The sequence below is a fragment of the Populus euphratica genome, unplaced genomic scaffold, assembly GCF_000495115.2.
Source record: "Populus euphratica unplaced genomic scaffold, PopEup_1.0 scaffold273.1, whole genome shotgun sequence".
Taxonomy (NCBI): domain Eukaryota; kingdom Viridiplantae; phylum Streptophyta; class Magnoliopsida; order Malpighiales; family Salicaceae; genus Populus; species Populus euphratica.
Genome location: NW_011500153.1, coordinates 54,031 through 72,859, shown reverse-complemented (window position 1 = coordinate 72,859; position 18,829 = coordinate 54,031). Strand labels below are relative to the sequence as shown.

The following is an 18,829-nucleotide window of genomic DNA, read 5'->3' as shown; positions in this document are numbered from 1 at the left end:
ATTATTATTTAACATGATAAACTAAAATAAAAATTAATTTTATTATTAGCATGTAAAGCCCGGCCCAGCCCGGCCCACCACTTAGTAGTGTATAATGACCAAGCAACGGTGTTTCTCTTTCTTTACCTTGCTAGTTTATCTTGCTTGCTGAGACCTACGGGCTGCTACTGCTGTGGTAGACGACGACAACGGCGGCGCCATCGTCTGATTGATTCCTTTCACAAACATGAAGCTAGACGTCGACGTGTTACGTTATCTCTCGAAGGACGACTTCAGGGTGTTAACAGCCGTAGAGATGGGGATGCGAAACCACGAAATAGTCCCCGCCGAACTCATAGACCGAATAGCCTCTCTAAAACACGGTGGCACCTACAAGGTCCTTAAGAACCTCCTCAAGCACAAGCTCCTTCACCACGACTCCTCCAAATACGACGGTTTCCGTCTCACTTACCTCGGCTACGATTTCCTCGCCATCAAGACCCTCGTTAATCGCGGTGTCATTTCCAGTGTCGGTCGTAAATTGGGCACTGGTAAAGAATCGGATATCTATGAGGTTGCTGCTGAAGACGGCACCGTTTTGGCCATGAAGTTGCATCGGCTTGGGAGGGTTTCTTTTAGAGCTGTTAAGTCTAAGAGGGATTATTTGAGGCATCGCTCTAGTTTTAATTGGCTTTACTTGTCTAGACTCGCTGCTCTTAAAGAATTCGCCTTTATGAAGGTAAACCTTTCTCTTCTCAAAGAATATGCTGTATTTTAGTGGGCTGCTTTGAATTTTTCTCATTTTTGGAAAGGATTTAGCTTTATCGTGCCGAATTTGTGTTTTACTTTTTCATTCATTAAAATGGGTTTTGGCTATTTATTTTAAGGCAAGGTTTGTTTTCTTTGTTCTTTTAGCTTGTTACTATATTGGGTTGTTATTAATTCTTAGAAATAATTTAGCTTTATCGTGTAGGTATTTGTGTAGTATTTTAATTGGTTAATAATGGATTTTGGTTATTTTTTGAGTTAGGCATTGGAAGAGCACGAGTTTCCGGTTCCAAATGCTGTGGATTGTAATAGGCATTGTGTGATCATGTCACTTGTTCAAGGTTATCCACTGTGAGTGCTGCTTGCTCCTTCTTTCTCTAATCTAATGTGAACTAAATGCATATATCTTTTTTCTTTCTTTCTTTCTGGTTGTAATGGATTATTGAATGCTTGTGTGATCAGTGTCCAGGTGAAGGAATTACAAAATCCAGAAACTGTTTTCGAGACGGTACTTGGCGTTATTGTTCGTTTGGCAGAGCATGGTCTTATTCACTGTGATTTCAATGAGTTTAACATTATGGTATGCATTTGATACCAACTTTAAGAGTTTGCTGTTGTTATCTTCTGTTTTTTTTTTTCTTTTTATTTATTATCCTTGTGAATTGCTGTGCTTTGTAGATTGATGATGATGAGAAGGTCACCGTGATTGATTTTCCACAGATGGTTTCTGTATCTCATCGGAATGCACAGATGTACTTATTCAGCTCCCATCTTCATCACCATGTCAATTTAGTTTTCTGATATGTTGGATGCAATAACTGATTCATTAACACATTCCCATTTCCCAGGTACTTTGACCGTGATGTTGAATGCATCTTTAAGTTTTTTCAGAAGAGGTCAGTCAGTGGTTATTTTGCTAAATTCCTAATCTGATATTTGAAACTTAGACTGCCAATTGGGTAGTCCTGGATTGCATCTTGTCTTCTGGAATATTTCAAAATTTCCTAGCCATTAGGCAGTTTCTCATGTTAATAATTTCTATTGTCTCCATAGGTTTAACCTCTCTTTTCAAGTAAGCACAGATGATAATGAAGGCTCTGATGCAGACACAGATGAAACTGGCTGGCCATCCTTTTCCTCAATATCCAAATCTTCTGGTTTTCTCGACAAGGAACTTGCTGCTAGTGGCTTCTCAAGGAAAGATCAGGAGGGCATTGAGAAAGTATGGTGAAGCATTTTCATTAAATTGTCCTATGGGGGTGGGAGGTTTTATTTATTTTTTCTTGTATCCTGCTTCGTTGGTGCTGGTGCGCTATTTTGAGGAATTCACCCAACTTTATCATCAACTCATATTAAGTGAACATGACTGCAGTCTGTCCAAGGTTTTGTGTTGTATCATCAACCTTTGATATTTGATAGGCATGTGTCAACGTCTAATTCCTTTGGAAAGCTCCCTACTTATCTTGTAGTTGCCTCTTTTCTGTTGAAAGCCAGTCTTCTATTGCATGCGCTTGAACATGAATCATTGCCATTTGCCATCTCTATGCACAAATTTGTAGGTACATCTTGTAGATGGTTTTATGAAAATTACTTCTCTTGTATTTTTCTGTGGTTCTATCTCTTACTATCTAGTCTGTTTACCCTTAACATTCAACTCAGTGTTGGTCCCATCAACTACAAGTGATGCTCTTTCCATAATGTCTCAGTTCATCTGCATCTTGTTGGAAAATAGGACACTACAGATCTTTGATGTAACAGTGAAACTCTTTGTCTTTGTTGTGGATTTTAGGAGTTATGAGTATGTATTTGATGGTGCTGGGTTTCAGCTTTTGATGTTCCACCTTGTACCCTTTTCTTTTTGTTCCGGGATAGCATGTATAATGAAATAAAAAATCTCATAAATGATTTTGCATTACAGCTCTGAATGAAGTTCGATTTTTTTGTAGTTCATTGAAGAGGACATAGATGATACAGACTCTGACAGAGAGGAGTCTGAAGATAAACAGTTTGTTGAGTCGACGGAAGCAAATGTCAAGGGTTTAAGTTCTTTGCACTTGGAGGAGCAGGTATATTTTTCTTGGCTTTTATTGTCACTACCCATTTTAGGGGCCTGACTTAGAAGTTCGCTACAAACTGAGGCCTTAACCTCTTGATATCACTGAGTGTAGTTGAACTTTATGTTGCTTCATCAGAACACATTGATGGAAGAACACATTGCATTATCTGCGGGCATGGAAGTGGGAACTTCGCCATGCCTGTTAGGGAGTTGCAATGATTAATTTGGATATGGTGTTTTGATTCTTGGGTATCTTGAGACATGATAAGAAATTTATCTTACTAGTGATGGTTAATCATTGGAAAAGTAGAACTTTAAAGATCAAGAGTTGGTTGAATTTAATTTGTTTGAAGTTGATCAAAAAATGGAAAAAAACCAGAATGATTTTCGCTATCGATAAGGTGACCCTGTTATGGATTGTGTACTTTGTGCTCTGCCCCTTTTGCATGCTAGCGAACCAAAACCCTTTTTCAGCTTCTTATGTTTTTATAAATGACTTTAACAAAAGAGATCAGGGAAAAATAATTATACCATTACCATGACATGCAAGAAAAATTCTTAAACAGGCAATTTACGGAGAGTGACAAGGAAACAAGTGGATATCTGATCAATGTTGAAGATATTTAAAGCCAAAATATTTATTGATGGATTCAAGTATGCAAAGATAACCATTCTAAAAAGTATAATATCATGGCTTTGGGAAGGATGCCCAGATTTAAATTGCAGACTTGCAGTCTGCAGTTTATTTAACTGCATCTCCTGGAACACACGTGCATTCAATATATCAATGATTTTTGTCTATTGTTATGTACTCTTGTCCAGAATGTTTTTGTTCTGTATCCCTGCATTGGATTGTTTTAAATTATTAAGAATAATTACTTGTCAGGAAGAGCAAACTTCAAACTCTGATGAGGACGGGGTAGAAGTTAAGCAATGGAGTTGCGAAGCAGGTCAAGATAACAGGCCTGAAATTCAAGATGACAGCGACAAGGTACATTTTCAATTATTGTTTGCTCCAGCTGTTAAATTTTTTATATTGGTCTGACGTGTAACCTGATATAGGCATGCATTTTTTAGGGGTTTGGATTACAGTGTTACTTGGGGCTTAGCATCCATCCCATGTGCAAAAGTTTATTGGCTCAAGATATTGAGCTTGTGGATGATTGCATCTTTATAATACATCCCTAGTATTCTTACTAAATACTTGGTTCCCCTGCATCACATTTTCCTTCTGTCGGATTATATCTTGTGAGGGATGTTTAACCACATACTAAATTAACAATAGCTCTATTTCTTCTCGTCTCTTTACAAATGCCCCCAAAAGGAAAATGCTTCGTGTTCTTCATTTCTAGTATCTGCATCTAAGATAATAAAGATAATATTTGTTTTTATGTTTTAAAAAATTATATTTTAAATGTTTTTATATTTGTTTATTATTAGAAAATTTGATCAACAGAAAACATTTTCCAATCAATAAAAAACACTTTCCGTTTGTTTGCCATTAGAAAAGTTGGTCAACCAAAAACACTTTTCGGTTAATGAAAAACACTTTCTGGTCAATAAAAAACATTCCAGTCAACGGAAAACACTTTCTAGTCAACGAAAAATATTTTTCAGTCAAAGAAAAATTTAGCTTGGTTTTCATAAAAGTATTTTTCTTTTTAGCTGTGTTTGTTTTCTGGAAACTGGTTTCCAGGAAAACGCTTTCCAAAATTTTTTGTGTTTGTTTTTCAGAAAGTGGTTTCTGGGAAATCACTTTCCAAACTTTCTTGTGTTTGTTTGCTGTTAAGAAAGATAGTAAACGAAAACACTTTTTAGTCAATTAAAAATTTGGCTTGGTTTTCATGAAAGTGTTTTTCTGAAAAATTTGGGCGGAAAACACTTTCCGGAAGTTGTGAAAAATTTAGAAATGTCATTATTTGCTGATTATATCAAATTTGATCCTCAAACTTTTGATTGTTTTTTATAACACTACCAATTATCGAAAAATAATTTACTTTTCAGGAATTTATTTTTCTTGAAATTTACTTTTCAGGAATTCATTTTCTTGGAATTCACTTACAAAAAAAAAACTTTCCTGTAAACAAAGTCCTAATGCAGATGTACTTTTCATTGTAAAGTTGTGTTGGTTTATTTGCGTGGTTGTATGTAACTACATTTAGTATCATCTTCTATATCTTCTCTATTTCTACTTGATCCTCTAGGTAGAAAGAACAAAAAAACGTAATTTGTTTGTTGCTCTTCATTGTTAAAATTTTAGTGCCATGCTGTTTGCGCTGCTTTATAACACGCTATCACCTGACATTTATCTTTCCTTTCCTTCTCTTCTTATGTGCAAAACTAATAGCAGTTTCATTTTCCAGGAAGAAGATAATCAAAGTGCAATTGAAAATGATGCTGAACTGAACAAGAGTCTAAACAAGCAAAGAAAACGTGCTGTAGCAGCAGCCCGCGGGGGCCGGAGGAGTTTTGCATCCAGAAACTCTTACAAAGACAAGGGTGGCAAATCCTCCCAAAACTCCCGAATTCAGAAACAATTGTGCAGCTGGTGAAATAAGCGAAACCTTTGAAATATGCGAAACCTTTTTGTAACGATAGACAGATAGAGATGGTGTCGATTAAGTTGTTTCAGAAAAAAGTGAAGAACAGCTCCAAGTGTAATCATTGTGTATGCGGCATAAATGAAAAGAAGTATAAGGAAAGCTGAGAGCGCAATATTGATTTCGTCCCTGTTTCCAGTATGTTGGAATGGAATATCATATATATATTTTTTTTATAACTACTTATCTTGTAGGGAAAGAGGAAGATGGTGATGGGAGTTTCTGATATAAGAATGAGAAAGATGTGACCTTTGGCTCTTTTTCTACTGAATTCTTATGAGATGTGTTCGCCAGTATTTTCCTTGCCAAAATCGGTGTTGGATCTCATCTGAATTGGATTTTTAGAAATGGTTTCGGATCTTCTTGTTCAACACATAAAGATTATTTCGAAAAGGGATTTAGTTTAGTTTCAATTGATAGCTAAGATGGATCAATGATTAAGTTTGCATTGCAAGTCTAGAACAGTTCTAAGCGATTATTAGTGCTGCGGCGATTATTAGTGCCCTCTCCCAAACGTGGTGCTGCAGCGATTATTCGTGCCCGCTCCCAAACGTGGTGCCCAACCGCAGATGTGCCAGCGTTCCCTAATGGGCCCTCAAAAGAGTAGCAGCAATCCAATCTATAGAAAGGAAAGGAAAAGAAAGGCTACAGAGGACTGAATGTCCAGACTTCAGAGCACTAAACACGGTTTTGCCGATTCATGGGCGACGTTGTCAAACTCACTAGTATATGGTCGTGGCCCGTATAGTGGCGCTAAAACAACAGCTTGCCTGTAGTATACCTTAGCTGCTTTGCATTTTACCAACATCAGCCAAACTTGTCACCGTGACAGTGAGAATGAACGAGGCCATCGGTTTCAGTGATCGAGAGCTCAAGGCATGCTCTGTACAGCGTTTTCATATCCCATTGCCAGGCTTTCAAATCAGGAATGTTTTCTCATAGGTACTTCGCCAACATCATCCTCAGCCGATATTGGATATGCGACGTCGAAGTCTTAAATCTTGCTTGCAAACTGTTCGACGAAATGCCCCACAAAGACACCGTTACCTTGGACACCAAGATCACTGCCCATGTAGATTCTGGGAACTTGAGAGCTGCTTGGGATTTTCTAAAATCAATGAAAAGACGTGGCTTTCAAGCTGATGGCTTTACCTTTGGAAGTATACTTAAAGGGGTAGCTCGCGCGTCTCGATATGATCTTGGACAAAAAGTGCATTCCTTGGTTGTTAAGATCGGTTATGAACGGAATGTTTATGCGGGTAGCGCTTTATTGGACATGTATGCCGAGTGTGAAAGAGTTGAAGATGCTTAAGATGTGTTTCGAGGCATCCGAACGCGTAATTTTGTCTGGTGGAATGCACTTATTGATGGCTTTGTGCAAGTGGGTGACCTTGACACTGCATTTTGGCTATTAGATTGGATGGAGAAGGAACGTGTTATGGTTGAAGATGGCACGTTTGCTCCACTTTTGACGTTGCTTGACAATGACAAGTTCTACAAGTTAACCATGCAACTTCACTGTAAGATTATAAAACACGGCCTTGAATTTTATAATGCTTTATGTAACGCTACACTCACTGGATACTAGGAATGTGGTTCATTAGAAGATGCTGAAAGGGTGTTTGATGGTGCTGTTGGCACCCGAGATTTGGTTACCTGGAATTCCATGCTGGCAGCTTATGGAGTGCATGATAAAGATGAGGATGCGTTTAATCTTTTTCTCGAGATGCAAGGGTTTGGGTTTTGAGTCAGACGTCTATACTACTTACACTTATTTCGTAAGTGCTTGCTTTGAAGCAGTTAATAAGAACCTCGGGAAATCCTTTCATGCGTTGGTGATAAAGAGGGGACTGGAATAATCAGTGGCCATCTGTAATGCATTGATGGCCATGTATCTCAAATCAAATAATAAATCCATGGAAGCTGCCTTAAACTTATTTCACGATCTAAGTTACTGAACTTTGAGTTCTGGGAAATTTATACATTTTCTGTTGCAACCTATGATTGATGTTAGTATTTTTGTAAAAGATACAAATGGATTGAAAAGGTATAAATTAGAGTATGTTTTTTCAAGCCTAATGATAACAATCATTGAAAACCGTTCTCATTTCACCCCAAAAACAAGAGAAAAATCAATTTGTTGCCTTTTGAGTCCAAGTGATATTTAAGAACACACGTTCAAAGGCAGTCCAAAGACATTGCAATCCGTTTTTAGTGTTCAGAAATTAGAGGGACATTGTTGTTTTGTCTTCTTCCATGCTTTCAGTCATTACATTTTCTAGCAGAAGCTAACGAAGGAAGCGTACGCGGCAGACATGCAAAGATGAGTACATATCCTTCCTGCCCAGATAACCGAACACCTTACGTTGTCCGAAAATGCATTGCCCTTTTGCAAATTTGTGCCTCTTCCAGGTTCAAACTGAAACAAATCCATGCCTTCTCTATTAGACATGGCATCCCAGTAACCAGCTTAGACATGGCCAAGCACCTTATATACACTGCCGTTTCCCTTTCAGTCCCTATGAACTATGCACACAATATTTTTACCCAAATCCAAAGCCCAAACGTTTTCACATGGAATACCATGATTAGAGGCTATGCTGAGAGTGAAAATCCAAAACCAGCCATTGAATTGTACCACCACATGCAACTGAAACCTGACACACACACATATCCTTTTCTTTTGAAGGCCGTGTCTAAGGTGGTCGATGTTAAAGTGGGTGAAAAGATACATTCCCTTGTTGCAAAAAATGGGTTCGAATCATTGTTGTTTGTTCAAAACAGCTTGCTTCATATGTATGCTGCTTGTGGCCGGTTCGAGAGTGCGTACAAAGTATTTGAATTAATGCCTGAGAAGGATATTGTGGCTTGGAATTCTGTGATTAATGGTTTTGCTCTGAACGGGAAACCCAATGAGGCTTTAACACTTTATAAGAGAATGGGTTCTGAAGGTGTTGAGCCGGACGGATTCACTATGGTTAGTTTGCTGTCTGCCTGTGCTGAGCTTGCAACGTTGGCCTTGGGCAGGAGGGCTCATGCGTTTATGGTGAAAGTTGGTCTCAACAAAAATTTGCATGCTAATAATGCCCTTCTGGACCTTTATGCAAAGTGCGGAACCATTAGTGAAGCACGCAAGATTTTTGATGAGATGGGAATTGAGAGGAATGTGGTTTCTTGGACTTCTTTGATTGTTGGATTGGCTGTTAATGGATTCGGTAAAGAAGCTCTCGAGCATTTCAAGGATATGGAGAGAGAGGGATTGGTGCCTAGTGAGATCACTTTTGTTGGGGTCTTATATGCTTGTAGTCATTGCGGTATAGTTAGTGAGGGGTTTGAATACTTCAAAAGGATGAAGGAGCAATATGATATTGTGCCTAGAATAGAGCACTATGGTTGCATGGTTGATTTGCTTGGTAGAGCAGGCTTGTTGAAAGAAGCATATGATTATATTCAGGATATGCCACTGCAGCCTAATGCTGTTATTTGGAGGACCTTGTTAGGGGCTTGTACAATACATGGGCATTTAGGCTTAGGAGCATTTGCAAGAGCCCGACTCTTACAGTTGGAGCCTAAAGACAGCGGAGATTATGTGCTCCTCTCCAATCTGTATGCATCCGAGCAGCGTTGGTCAGATGTACATGAGGTGAGAAGGACAATGCTTAGTGAAGGAGTCAGAAAAACTCCAGGGTATAGCCTTGTAGAGTTGGGAAATCATGTCCTTGAGTTTGTTATGGGTGATAGGACTCATCCTCAAAGTGAGGCAATATATAAAATGTTAGTGGAGATAGCCAAGAAGTTGAAATTGGCAGGCTATGTGCCTCACACGGCAAATGTGCTTGCAGACATTGAAGACGAAGAAAAGGAAAGTGCTTTGTTTTATCATAGTGAGAAGATTGCAATTGCTTTTATGCTCATTAATACACTACCAGGGACCCAAATTAGGATTATTAAGAATTTAAGAGTATGCGCAGATTGTCATTTTGCAATTAAGCTAATATCAAAGGTTTTTGAAAGAGACATTGTTGTGAGGGACTGCAGCCGCTTTCACCATTTTAGAGACGGTTCTTGTTCTTGTAGGGATTACTGGTGAATTTTGGGATGGTTTTATCAATTAGTGCAATAAAGGAAACATATGAAGGTTTGATTAGGAAATGCAAAAATCTATGCAGTTATTGACTTCATTGTTTTGCATTTCTAGCACTGATATTGGTGGCCTTGGATTTGGCAGGATTTTTACATTGCGCTTGACATGCGGTTGTGATAGATTTTGCTGATTCCAAATTTATACTGTCGTCTTCACGTATAAATCATTGTTTACTGTTGTCAAGCACGTGCTTCTCTAAAATCTTACAAGCATTTGATATTTAAATACGGATTGACAAAGAATCTGATATTTATGAGATTGCTTTGGAGGATGATACTGTTTTGGCAATGAGGCTACTTGGGCTTGACAGAAAGAGTTTTTAGAGCTGCAAAGTCCAAGGGGGGTTATTTGAGGCACCTGCCTAGTTGTAACTGGCTATACTTGTCAACATTCGCTACACTGAAAGAATTCGCATCTATAAAGGTTGCCTTTGCTGTTGCTGTTGTCTTTTATTCAAATTTATTAAAGTGGTTCGTGGTGAAACTTTTGCTTATTGGTTTTGTAGGCATTGAAAGAGCATGGGTTTCCAGTTCCCAAAGCTGTGGATTGTAATAGGCATTGTGTGGTTATATCACCTGTTCAAGGTTAACCACTGTGAGTATTTCGCTTTCTTTGTCAAGTGTAATGCTTCTGGGTTTACAAAATGAACAATTTCTGTTCTGTTGGTGCTCAAGCAATGGTTTTTTTTATTTTATTGTTTTTGTTTGATCAGTGTCCAGGTGAAGCGATTGAGAAATCTGAAAACAGTTTTGAAATGATACTTGGCTGTATCATTTGTCACGCAGAACGTGGTCTTATTCAATGTGTTCTCAATGAATTTAATTATTAGAGGATGCATTTGGTGTCAACTTAATACCTGTGCTAATTGTCTTCTGGTTATGTTTTTGTGCTCTACATTTATTCCCTTCTTGAATTTCCGTGCTTGGTAGATCGATGATGATGAGAAGGTCCCCGTGGTTGATTTTCCTGATGGTTTCTGTATCTCATTAAGATGCACAAATGCACTGATTTGCCTTGATTACCATGTAATTCTTCACTCCAGTTCACCTTACCGGTTTATTTAATTTAGTTTGGATTCTGTAAAATCAGATATCAGATACCTTAACTTCGTTCCTTGAAGCATTCTCATCTCCCACGTGCCTTGACCATAATGTTGAGTGTATCTTCGATTTTCTTAGGAAAACGCAAGTCAGTGGGTGTCCATCAAGTAACTTGCAGCAAGCAATAATAAATGAAGGGGAAGCCCTGAGCGGAATCATAATGGAGCAGCGTATATGAGAAGTAGAGAGAGAGCTGAGAATGTAATCGTGATTTTTAGCCCTTCTTCAGTACCTTGGGTGTTGGATATTGTAGGTTTCTTTTGAATTTATCTCGTAGTGGAATTGATGGTGGGAGAAGAAGTGTCCGTTATGAGAAGAGGAAGCAGTTGCAGACTATGTTCTCTGATGTAAAGTCCCAACCGAACTTGATCTTTTGGATCACTAATGCTTTTGTCTAGCTCATGTAATATTAAGATGTTATGTCCTCCTTGCTTGTGTTTGTCTCTTCACCATGATCGACCTGAGACTAGGCAGTGGAAGTCAAGCCAAGCTAAGAGAAGATATGCTTTAGCATCTCTGTGTCTTGACACTTCCACGTGTGAAAAAAATAATACATGTTAAAGGTCTCTTCATTTCCAACTTGAATATACATTTTGGTTGGTAAAACCAAGCTCCAGGTGCGAAATCTATTACAACCAATAGAGAAACTCAGAAAAATCTAGTGTTTTATTAAGTCTTAATAATAATTTTAAAAAATAAACTAGAAATTTCTATTTATATTATTCTTAAAACCCCGAATTCTTAGTTAATACTTAAAACTAAATTTTTTTATAAAAAATATTCATAATTCAAACTCATCCTCATCTAGTATTATGATTTTTAAATAATAAAATACTTGTTAACTTAGAGTTTTAATTTAAATTAAAAAATAAATATAACAAGGAAAATAAATACATTCTTGAACAGTAATTTCCGTTGAATGCCTTTTCGATCTCAAATTATTATCAAATTTTAACCCTGCATGAACATGAAATAAAATCTTAATAATTTTCTATTAAAATTTAGTTTTAATACAATTAAATTGAAAATTATGATGGATTTACTAAACTATATCTTCATCTCTTATTAAAATTTCAATTTTAAAATCTTAAAATTTCCCCACGTAACTCAAGCTGTATACATCAACTCTATGAACGTATGTACTGGCAAGTACATTGATGCTTGAGTGACTCCCATGGTAGTTCCTTAGGAGGCAGTTCCATGTACAATCTCTCCTGATTTGTTCTCTTCCACTGCAGTTTCCCTAGATCCAGCTTTTGCCATCTGAATCAGAGGAGACTCCTCTTTGGGGCTTACTTGATTATGGCTAGACTCATTTGCAGCCCTTCTCAGCCCTGCCTTCTTCTTTGCTTGCTTAGCCCAACCCACAAGCCCTTCTTGAATATACTCTTCAAATATTTCCCTCTTGAATGAACTTCCCATCTGCATTATAAAAAACACAAATAGAATTACACTTTCTGTGTCTCACGTCCTGGATTATGCTTACTCGAGACAGATAGGCACCACAACAGCTTCTGTTGAGAAAAATCTAACTTACCTGTGTCACAATGGCATAGAGTGGCAGGGTACTGTAACTGCAGAGGAACTGAACGAATGCCCTAAAAGATGGAATTGGCATTGAAACAGAGCATATAATTAGGACTTGTGCATCAACATATATGTAGAAAACACAATAGACATGGATGTGAATTTACCCAATAACAAGTCTTGGAATAATATAACCAACTTGTCCCATTATGCAGGAGTCAAAACCATACTGCACCTGTAATAATCAGTGAAAAATGTCATATATTCATGCAGTAATTTGCTGAATGTTGTTTCAAGTGTAGTGCAATGGTGCTGTGTCTTTACCCATATCCAGAAGAAAAATGCCAGTTCGAAAGAGTTTTGGAATAAAATGATGTGAATCAGAAGGAGAACAATTTTAGGCTTGTTGAACCAGAAGTGATCATCTGAAGGTCGAACAACCAAATCCCCTTCAACTGCTACATGTTTCTCAGCAACCTCGCGGGCCAATTGGATAATCACATGCTCCAACTTAGTACCCACGGCTAGCAGAAGCTGCAAAAAGAGCACCATCATAAAAAGAAAATAAATAAAAAAATTAACTCTCTATCAACTTCTTTCATGCATAATAAAAGCAAAAAATATAGGATTGGACAGCTTACAATGAAGGGTATGAATGCAATCCAGAAATATGCATGCCAACCTGCATACCAAAAATATTGGATTTAACACAACCTTCTGTGTTACGTAATGATTTCATACAGCAGGAAAGGATGGAAACAGAGAATATGGCATCAGCTTAATTATTTTTTATCAGCAAAACTTACAAGGCAGTCTTTAAGAGTGAGAAAAAGAAAAGGTTTTGGCTTGTCATTAACACATCTTGTTTTGGAAATCAAAACTTTTTGGAACTTGGTTTTCTCCTTTCTAATTCTAATGGCTAATGGCTAATGGCTAATGGCTGAGAGATTTTTGATATTATAGTAGTGGTTGTGATTTAAAGTGTTTTTTTTTTAATTTTATAGTAGTGGTTGTGATTTAAAGTGTTTCTTTTTTAATTCATTAAAATATTTTTTTATTTTTAAAAAAATATTTTTAAGATAACACATCAAAATAATATGAAAACATTAAAAAATTAATTTTTTAAAAAAACAAAATTTTGAATTTTAAAGGAATGTGGTTTCAACATCATCCCCAAGCATGCCTAAACCATTTGTTTGTTTACATGGTGTGGTGTAGTGCAGTGCGGCCTGCATTTTACTCCTCAATTATCCTAACTGCTGCCAAATTTCATACTGTTGTGCTGCATTAAAAAAAATGGCGTGCTCCGCTACTAAAAGAACAGATTTCAATATAAGAGATGCAAAAGGATGCTCTAGTTATTGATGAACAAAATTAACTAGCTTACCAGAAACGTTCAGAAACAAGAAGATAACCACAAATAGCCAAAGATACCAACTGCAGCCATGAAACCAGAATTTAGTGCATTCACTTTGCGCAGAAGAACTACTTAATGAAATGATGATATGCTATTTGAAAAAGCTGAACATGCAACACTAGCAGTTCAATTTGCATGAATGTAATGTAATTTTCCATGATAAAATAGTTTACATTGCATAAATTAAGATTAGATTAATGTGAAAATTACAAACCTTATTCCAACAACTTTCTTAAAGTCAGCTTCAAGGACTCGCATCATGTATTTGTGAAAATCAAACTTCGGGTTTCCCCTGCAATGAGTCTTTAGAAAAAATGTTAAAAATGGAAAGAAACACAGAAATTTGCATGAATAGAGTCCTAAACTCACCATAATGAAGCCCAGTCGCAATGTGGTGTAATCGGATCTTGTTACAGATGCATAGAACTGCTTGAAAAATGAATGCTGAAACATAAAGTAGGATGAGTAATTTCTGACACGTACTCTTCTGATATGAAGAAAGCCACACATATCATAAGTTCATAACACATGATTATTTAATTTTATTAACCCCAGCTGACTAATGTTTACTGCACAAGACTGCCATTAATTCTGCACGCACAGAGGGCACGCTTTTGCAGCTAAGAGCTATTTGCTATGATAAATTTTCTAGTTCATATTTTTCAGACATTTTTGAAGTGAAAAACTCATAGGGGAGTGCTTTCTTGGAGTCAGAAATTCATCCTCAGACAGGACACATTTCAATTCAAAATATTAAGGTAAATCAATTTTTTCTTATCAAAATATTAATGTAGAACAGGTCAAAGTGTTTGTAATTTCTATTAGTTTTAGTATCTGAAATTGTGGAAGGACTTACCACCCAACCCAGGATGTAGGAATTCTTTCCAAAACCCAGATATCGTGACTTGATAAAATCATGTTCTTTAACATGAGTAAATTTTGGACCTTGAGCTGCAATATATTAGCACAAGCAAGAAGAAAATCAACAAAAGGAGGAGTTGGCTATTGAAGAAAGTATAGGAATGACATCAGTTCATTCTGAAGTTAAATCAGTGTAACTACGATAAAATTCTCAGGAGAACAAGCATGTAAAAGGACAAGCAAACTAAAGCCATTAACAAGCATTACCTTCTTCCGGATCTTGTTCCTTTTTTGAGATAGAATTCTCCCAAAGTTTCCACTGCCTTATCTGCACCAGCGAAGACATGTAACAAACAGTATTCAATACGAGGGATCAGAAAATAATGCAAAATTAGACAAAAAATTAGAGGGAAAAAAGGCAAATGAATATGTGGAAGTTACCCGAGCGCTTCCAAAAAGAATGGTTAGAACACAGAAAACCACATGCACACAAGCTAGCACGAAGATAAATATATGAAGATGATGCAGTGCAGTTGTAGATAACAGTGGAACCTTTCCCTGCAACGTGATGAAAAAAGGAAAGATGTTAGGCACGCACTTGTAAATATGAATTTTCCATTAGATCACATGGCTAAAAAAGGTCACAAATTCTTTCTTACAAGACACATGAATTCACCCAATCCTGTCAAATGTGTTTTCAAACTTTGTTTTTATTGAAGCTATTAATTATCCAGAAAAGAAATGCTGCTTGCGTAAATCCATACTTCAAAGGACAAAGCACAGTCGATACTACAAGCGATGTTCATATTATGCTTAAGCAAGGCATCTAAAACTGCATGTGGTTTCAACTGTGAAACACCATTAATTAAGGTACAGTGAGCAATGAGTAATCCTGAATATTTGTGAGAGCATGATTTTCAAACTAAACTAACGAACTTTTTCTTCTCACTACAGAGATGTCACGGCTAATGAAATTCTGCCGAACAGATACAAGCAATTGAAGGTTTTAGAAGAAGCAAGTATATATAGTAGCTAGGCCTAATTACTCCAATTTTGTAAAGGTAATCATAATTGGATGAACAGGAACTAGAGTCTCTATGGAAAAAGAGGTTACAATAGTTACAAACAAGGGTGCCAAACAGGTCATTACATCTTCCCGAAAACTCTCTTTTCTTTCATTGACTAGAAAAAGTAAAGCCAAATATTATAATCCAGATTAAGCACCGAACATCTTCAGACTTCAGTTGAGGTCTGAGCGTCTCCCGAGGTGCAAGAACTCTAATACATTACTGATAATCAAACGTAAGTTTTCAGTTTTACGTGTAATTATCTATATCTCAACCTGATTATATTATATTATTGTGGAGCTATCCAAGTCCTGTCTCATGTCCCCCACAACACGATAATATAATTAGAGGTCTTTTTTTATTGGAAGAAAAGAGAAAAAGGAAACGTTGTTGGTGCATGCGGAATCATATCCATGATGCCTTGCCATCCACTCCAACCAAATTAATATTACTTTTGATTATTACTTTTGATTACTACTTTTGATAACTGTATACTTGATGCTCACTACCAGTGATGACAAAAATAAGAACATATAGAAGGAGAGATTGATTACCTCGGAACAAGAATTAGCAGAGGAGGCCTCGGCTAAAAGGCGACGGGAAATCCCACCAGGAACGAAGGAAAAGAAAGTCTGAAAATGGGCAGTAGTGGTTTCTTTAGTTTCGTCCTTGCAGGGCAGCATTTTTTTTGACAAATCTTTAGAAATGCAGATAGTGTTAATTCTTCCCTGGAACACTGTCAGTAGCAGTGATATGAACCCCAAAAGCATCAACTCTGCACCACCACCACCATCAAAATCAAGATTCTACACATCAATCTGCGCGCGCGCGCCTACCATATATATATAGGAATCATATGAATATTATTATTTTACCTTCTTTGATTTTCTGTAAGGCTTCAAAGAGCGGTTTCTGGTGTTTCCTCTTCAACAACTGCAGACAGCCAGGGATAGAAACGTTATTGAGTATATTTATCAGGATGATCAGTACTAGCGCACGAGTATTAATTCTCTTCCATGTATATGCAGCAAGAAAGATGAACAATTCATGGATGGGGATTAAATGAATTGATCACTGATCATGCAACATAACATATATAGATGTATGTGGGAGGGAAGATGATGGGTGACCTTGCCAAGGTAGTGGAGGGTTCTTTCAACAATAAGAGAAATAAGAACGATAACAGAGCAAACCACCGCCACAACCCATGTGGGAGTATACTCTAAGGTAGTCCCTCCTTCTGCCATAAGTTTTTGCGATATTGTTCTCTGCCTCCGATCCTCTTGCCGCCGCTGAGCCTTTAATAGTCTTCGAATCTCTCTCTCTCTCTCTCTCTCGCCGCTGAGCCTTTAATAGTCTTCGAATCTTGCCTCTCTCTCTCTCTCTCTATAGTGTATTGGCGAGCTTGGATAGGTTGTTTTTATTTTTAAGGTTGAGATTGACAGTTTAATTATGTATAAAATTCAACAACAAGGACTAGTTTTTCTGGGTTTTTCCGTGTATACAACAACGAGAAAGAGGGTCTGCAGGCGGGATTAATTTAAGGAAACAAGATTTAATCTTAGTTTTTCTAAAGATAGTAAAACAAGTTCACTACTAGTGCAGTAGGGACAGTGTAAGGGGGTCCAAAGGGGCCGCGCCGCGTGATTCCCGGCTTGCTTTAGTCTACCTGGATGTCACGCGGTGTGCCAAGTTTTAAATTATGTAGTTGCAGTCAAAATGATTATTTTATTTTATTTTTTTAATTTGATACCCCTTTAGTTACTGTCGAGGCCCAGGCACATCGGCTGCTTAACGACCTGCCTAACTTGAGGACTAAGGGATTCATATTTTTTTCATTCGGTCTCTTGTTGACTACCACTTTGAATTCAATTAGTTGGTAAACCGTGTTATTACCAATTTATTAATGAAAAGAAACAGAAAACACCGCGTTTTATTACACGGACTGGGTTCGCTTGATGGAGACAGCCAGCCATCAAATACTGGTTGACCTTCACATGAATTCTATTTTCCCGAGGTAACTAGGTAAGGGGTTTTTTACGAGTCATGTAGGGCCAATTCTCCCTCCCTCCCTCTCTCTATTTTTATCGAGACAAGGCTTCAAGCTCGGGTTAACTTACACGTGAAGTTCGAAAACAGTGCTCACATGGAGATTCATATTCTCTTCTAGAGTCGTCTTGGGCTTTACTGTGGACACACGCACATGCTTCATTAGCTAGGAGCATCGGACTTATTCTAGACGTGCATGCTATTCTTTCTTCCTTGTGCGTACACACGCACAATGGCAGCTTTTGACCGTGTTGGAAATGTTATTCTTAAATAAGTAGATATAAAAAATAATAAATATATTATTTTAATATATATTTCAATTAGAAAATAAGTTCAAAAAATGATCATCACCGTGTAATAAAGATGGAGGCTAGTTGAATGTAAAACATTGACTCTCAGTACTTATCTTTTCTGAGGACATTTACATACAAAGAAACAACGTTTGAATGAGCAAATCAATTTATGTATTTATGATCGATTATTAATAAGTAGTGTTTACTTTAAAAATAATGAATCTTGGAATATACCCTGCAGCATCACACAATATTTTACAAGAAATAGTATTTCTTAGTATCGTATATAGGTAAACTAGAGTTGCATATAAATCTATCCTTTAAACAACTCAATTAGAGTTCAACGCATTATTAATAATAAAATTAACTTATAATACAATTTAATTATCTTAATACAAGAGTTAATACAAGTTCATAGTTGTAGAGTACTAATTAGATATAAAAAAAAATTTAAACTTTAATAAAAGAGCAGGTTTTGAAAACTCAACAAAAATTACTCACTAACAAGCTATAAGCCTAAAAAGATAAATAACGAGAGGATGAGTTCAACAACTCAATAAATAGATAACATTCTATGAAAAAAATCATTAAATTATAATCTGAGTAAAATAAATAAAGTACCGAATAGATTAAATAAAAGAATTTCAAGTATTATAATTAGATATAATAAAATAAAATAAAATATAAGATATTATGGTGTGAATTAAGTAAAAAAAAGAGTTGGGTGATAAAAATAGAAATGAGGGTCAATATGTAAATAAGTAAAAGTTAGACTATAAATATTCTATTTTTTCTCTTTTGGCCGTGAGCTTGAAATAAAGAGAGAAGGGAAGAATTGTATGATTTTTCTACTTAAATTCTTATTGATTACACTAATTAAATTGAGTAATTAGAATGATTAACTTAATTAAACATCAAGAGGGGTGAATTTAAGGTGGTGAGTACATTGGAGGAAGGTTTTCAAGCTA

At 36.7% G+C, this 18,829-nt stretch overlaps 3 protein-coding genes and 1 pseudogene across 6 annotated transcripts; 3 read left to right on the top strand and 1 right to left on the bottom strand.

Annotated features, from left to right (window-relative positions):
- Nucleotides 1-110: 110 nt before the first annotated feature.
- LOC105111014 (serine/threonine-protein kinase rio2-like) lies at nt 111-5,659 on the top strand. The gene is made up of 9 exons (XM_011006243.1): nt 111-718; nt 1,010-1,098; nt 1,210-1,327; nt 1,426-1,499; nt 1,596-1,643; nt 1,801-1,969; nt 2,694-2,813; nt 3,690-3,794; nt 5,167-5,659. The coding sequence occupies exons 1-9, from the start codon at nt 227-229 to the stop codon at nt 5,353-5,355; spliced, it is 1,404 nt and encodes a 467-aa protein (XP_011004545.1). The 5' UTR covers nt 111-226; the 3' UTR covers nt 5,356-5,659.
- A 585-nt stretch (nt 5,660-6,244) lies between these two features.
- Nucleotides 6,245-7,472, top strand: LOC105111042 (putative pentatricopeptide repeat-containing protein At3g25970; annotated as a pseudogene).
- A 70-nt stretch (nt 7,473-7,542) lies between these two features.
- LOC105111015 (pentatricopeptide repeat-containing protein At4g21065-like) lies at nt 7,543-10,571 on the top strand. Of its 2 annotated transcripts, none has more exons than XM_011006244.1 (3): nt 7,543-9,970; nt 10,053-10,141; nt 10,477-10,571. In XM_011006244.1, exon 1 carries the CDS (start codon nt 7,727-7,729, stop codon nt 9,491-9,493), a length of 1,767 nt encoding a protein of 588 aa, XP_011004546.1. In that variant the 5' UTR covers nt 7,543-7,726; the 3' UTR covers nt 9,494-9,970; nt 10,053-10,141; nt 10,477-10,571. The 2 variants fall into 2 exon arrangements, with proteins under 2 accessions (XP_011004546.1, XP_011004547.1); XM_011006245.1 differs by lacking the exon at nt 10,477-10,571 and adding an exon at nt 10,260-10,470.
- A 1,115-nt stretch (nt 10,572-11,686) lies between these two features.
- On the bottom strand, nt 11,687-17,068 carry LOC105111016 (MLO-like protein 1). Of its 3 annotated transcripts, none has more exons than XM_011006248.1 (15): nt 16,867-17,068; nt 16,650-16,817; nt 16,395-16,452; nt 16,074-16,294; nt 14,894-15,010; nt 14,720-14,780; nt 14,448-14,542; nt 13,961-14,035; nt 13,806-13,894; nt 13,562-13,611; nt 12,816-12,856; nt 12,499-12,708; nt 12,342-12,409; nt 12,185-12,245; nt 11,687-12,069 (listed from the first exon to the last, which is right to left on the bottom strand). In XM_011006248.1, exons 2-15 carry the CDS (start codon nt 16,764-16,766, stop codon nt 11,833-11,835), a joined length of 1,500 nt encoding a protein of 499 aa, XP_011004550.1. In that variant the 5' UTR covers nt 16,767-16,817; nt 16,867-17,068; the 3' UTR covers nt 11,687-11,832. The 3 variants fall into 3 exon arrangements, with proteins under 3 accessions (XP_011004550.1, XP_011004549.1, XP_011004548.1); XM_011006247.1 differs by having other exon boundaries at nt 16,650-16,841; nt 16,890-17,068; XM_011006246.1 differs by having other exon boundaries at nt 16,650-16,837; nt 16,890-17,068.
- Between the last annotated feature and the right edge of the window lie 1,761 nt (nt 17,069-18,829).

Bases quoted from the DNA above. Each gene is read 5' to 3' on its own strand.
- LOC105111014 (XM_011006243.1), top strand. From the start codon at position 227: ATGAAGCTAGACGTCGACGTGTTACGTTATCTCTCGAAGGACGACTTC. The intron at 1,328-1,425 runs GTATGCATTTGA...TGTGCTTTGTAG, and splicing joins TCAATGAGTTTAACATTATG to ATTGATGATGATGAGAAGGT. The intron at 1,644-1,800 runs GTCAGTCAGTGG...TTGTCTCCATAG, and splicing joins TTTAAGTTTTTTCAGAAGAG to GTTTAACCTCTCTTTTCAAG.
- LOC105111015 (XM_011006244.1), top strand. From the start codon at position 7,727: ATGAGTACATATCCTTCCTGCCCAGATAACCGAACACCTTACGTTGTC.
- LOC105111016 (XM_011006248.1), bottom strand. From the start codon at position 16,766: ATGGCAGAAGGAGGGACTACCTTAGAGTATACTCCCACATGGGTTGTG. The intron at 14,036-14,447 runs GTAAGTCCTTCC...TTTATGTTTCAG, and splicing joins CCTACATCCTGGGTTGGGTG to CATTCATTTTTCAAGCAGTT. The intron at 12,857-13,561 runs GTAAGCTAGTTA...TTTGGTATGCAG, and splicing joins CTTGTTTCTGAACGTTTCTG to GTTGGCATGCATATTTCTGG.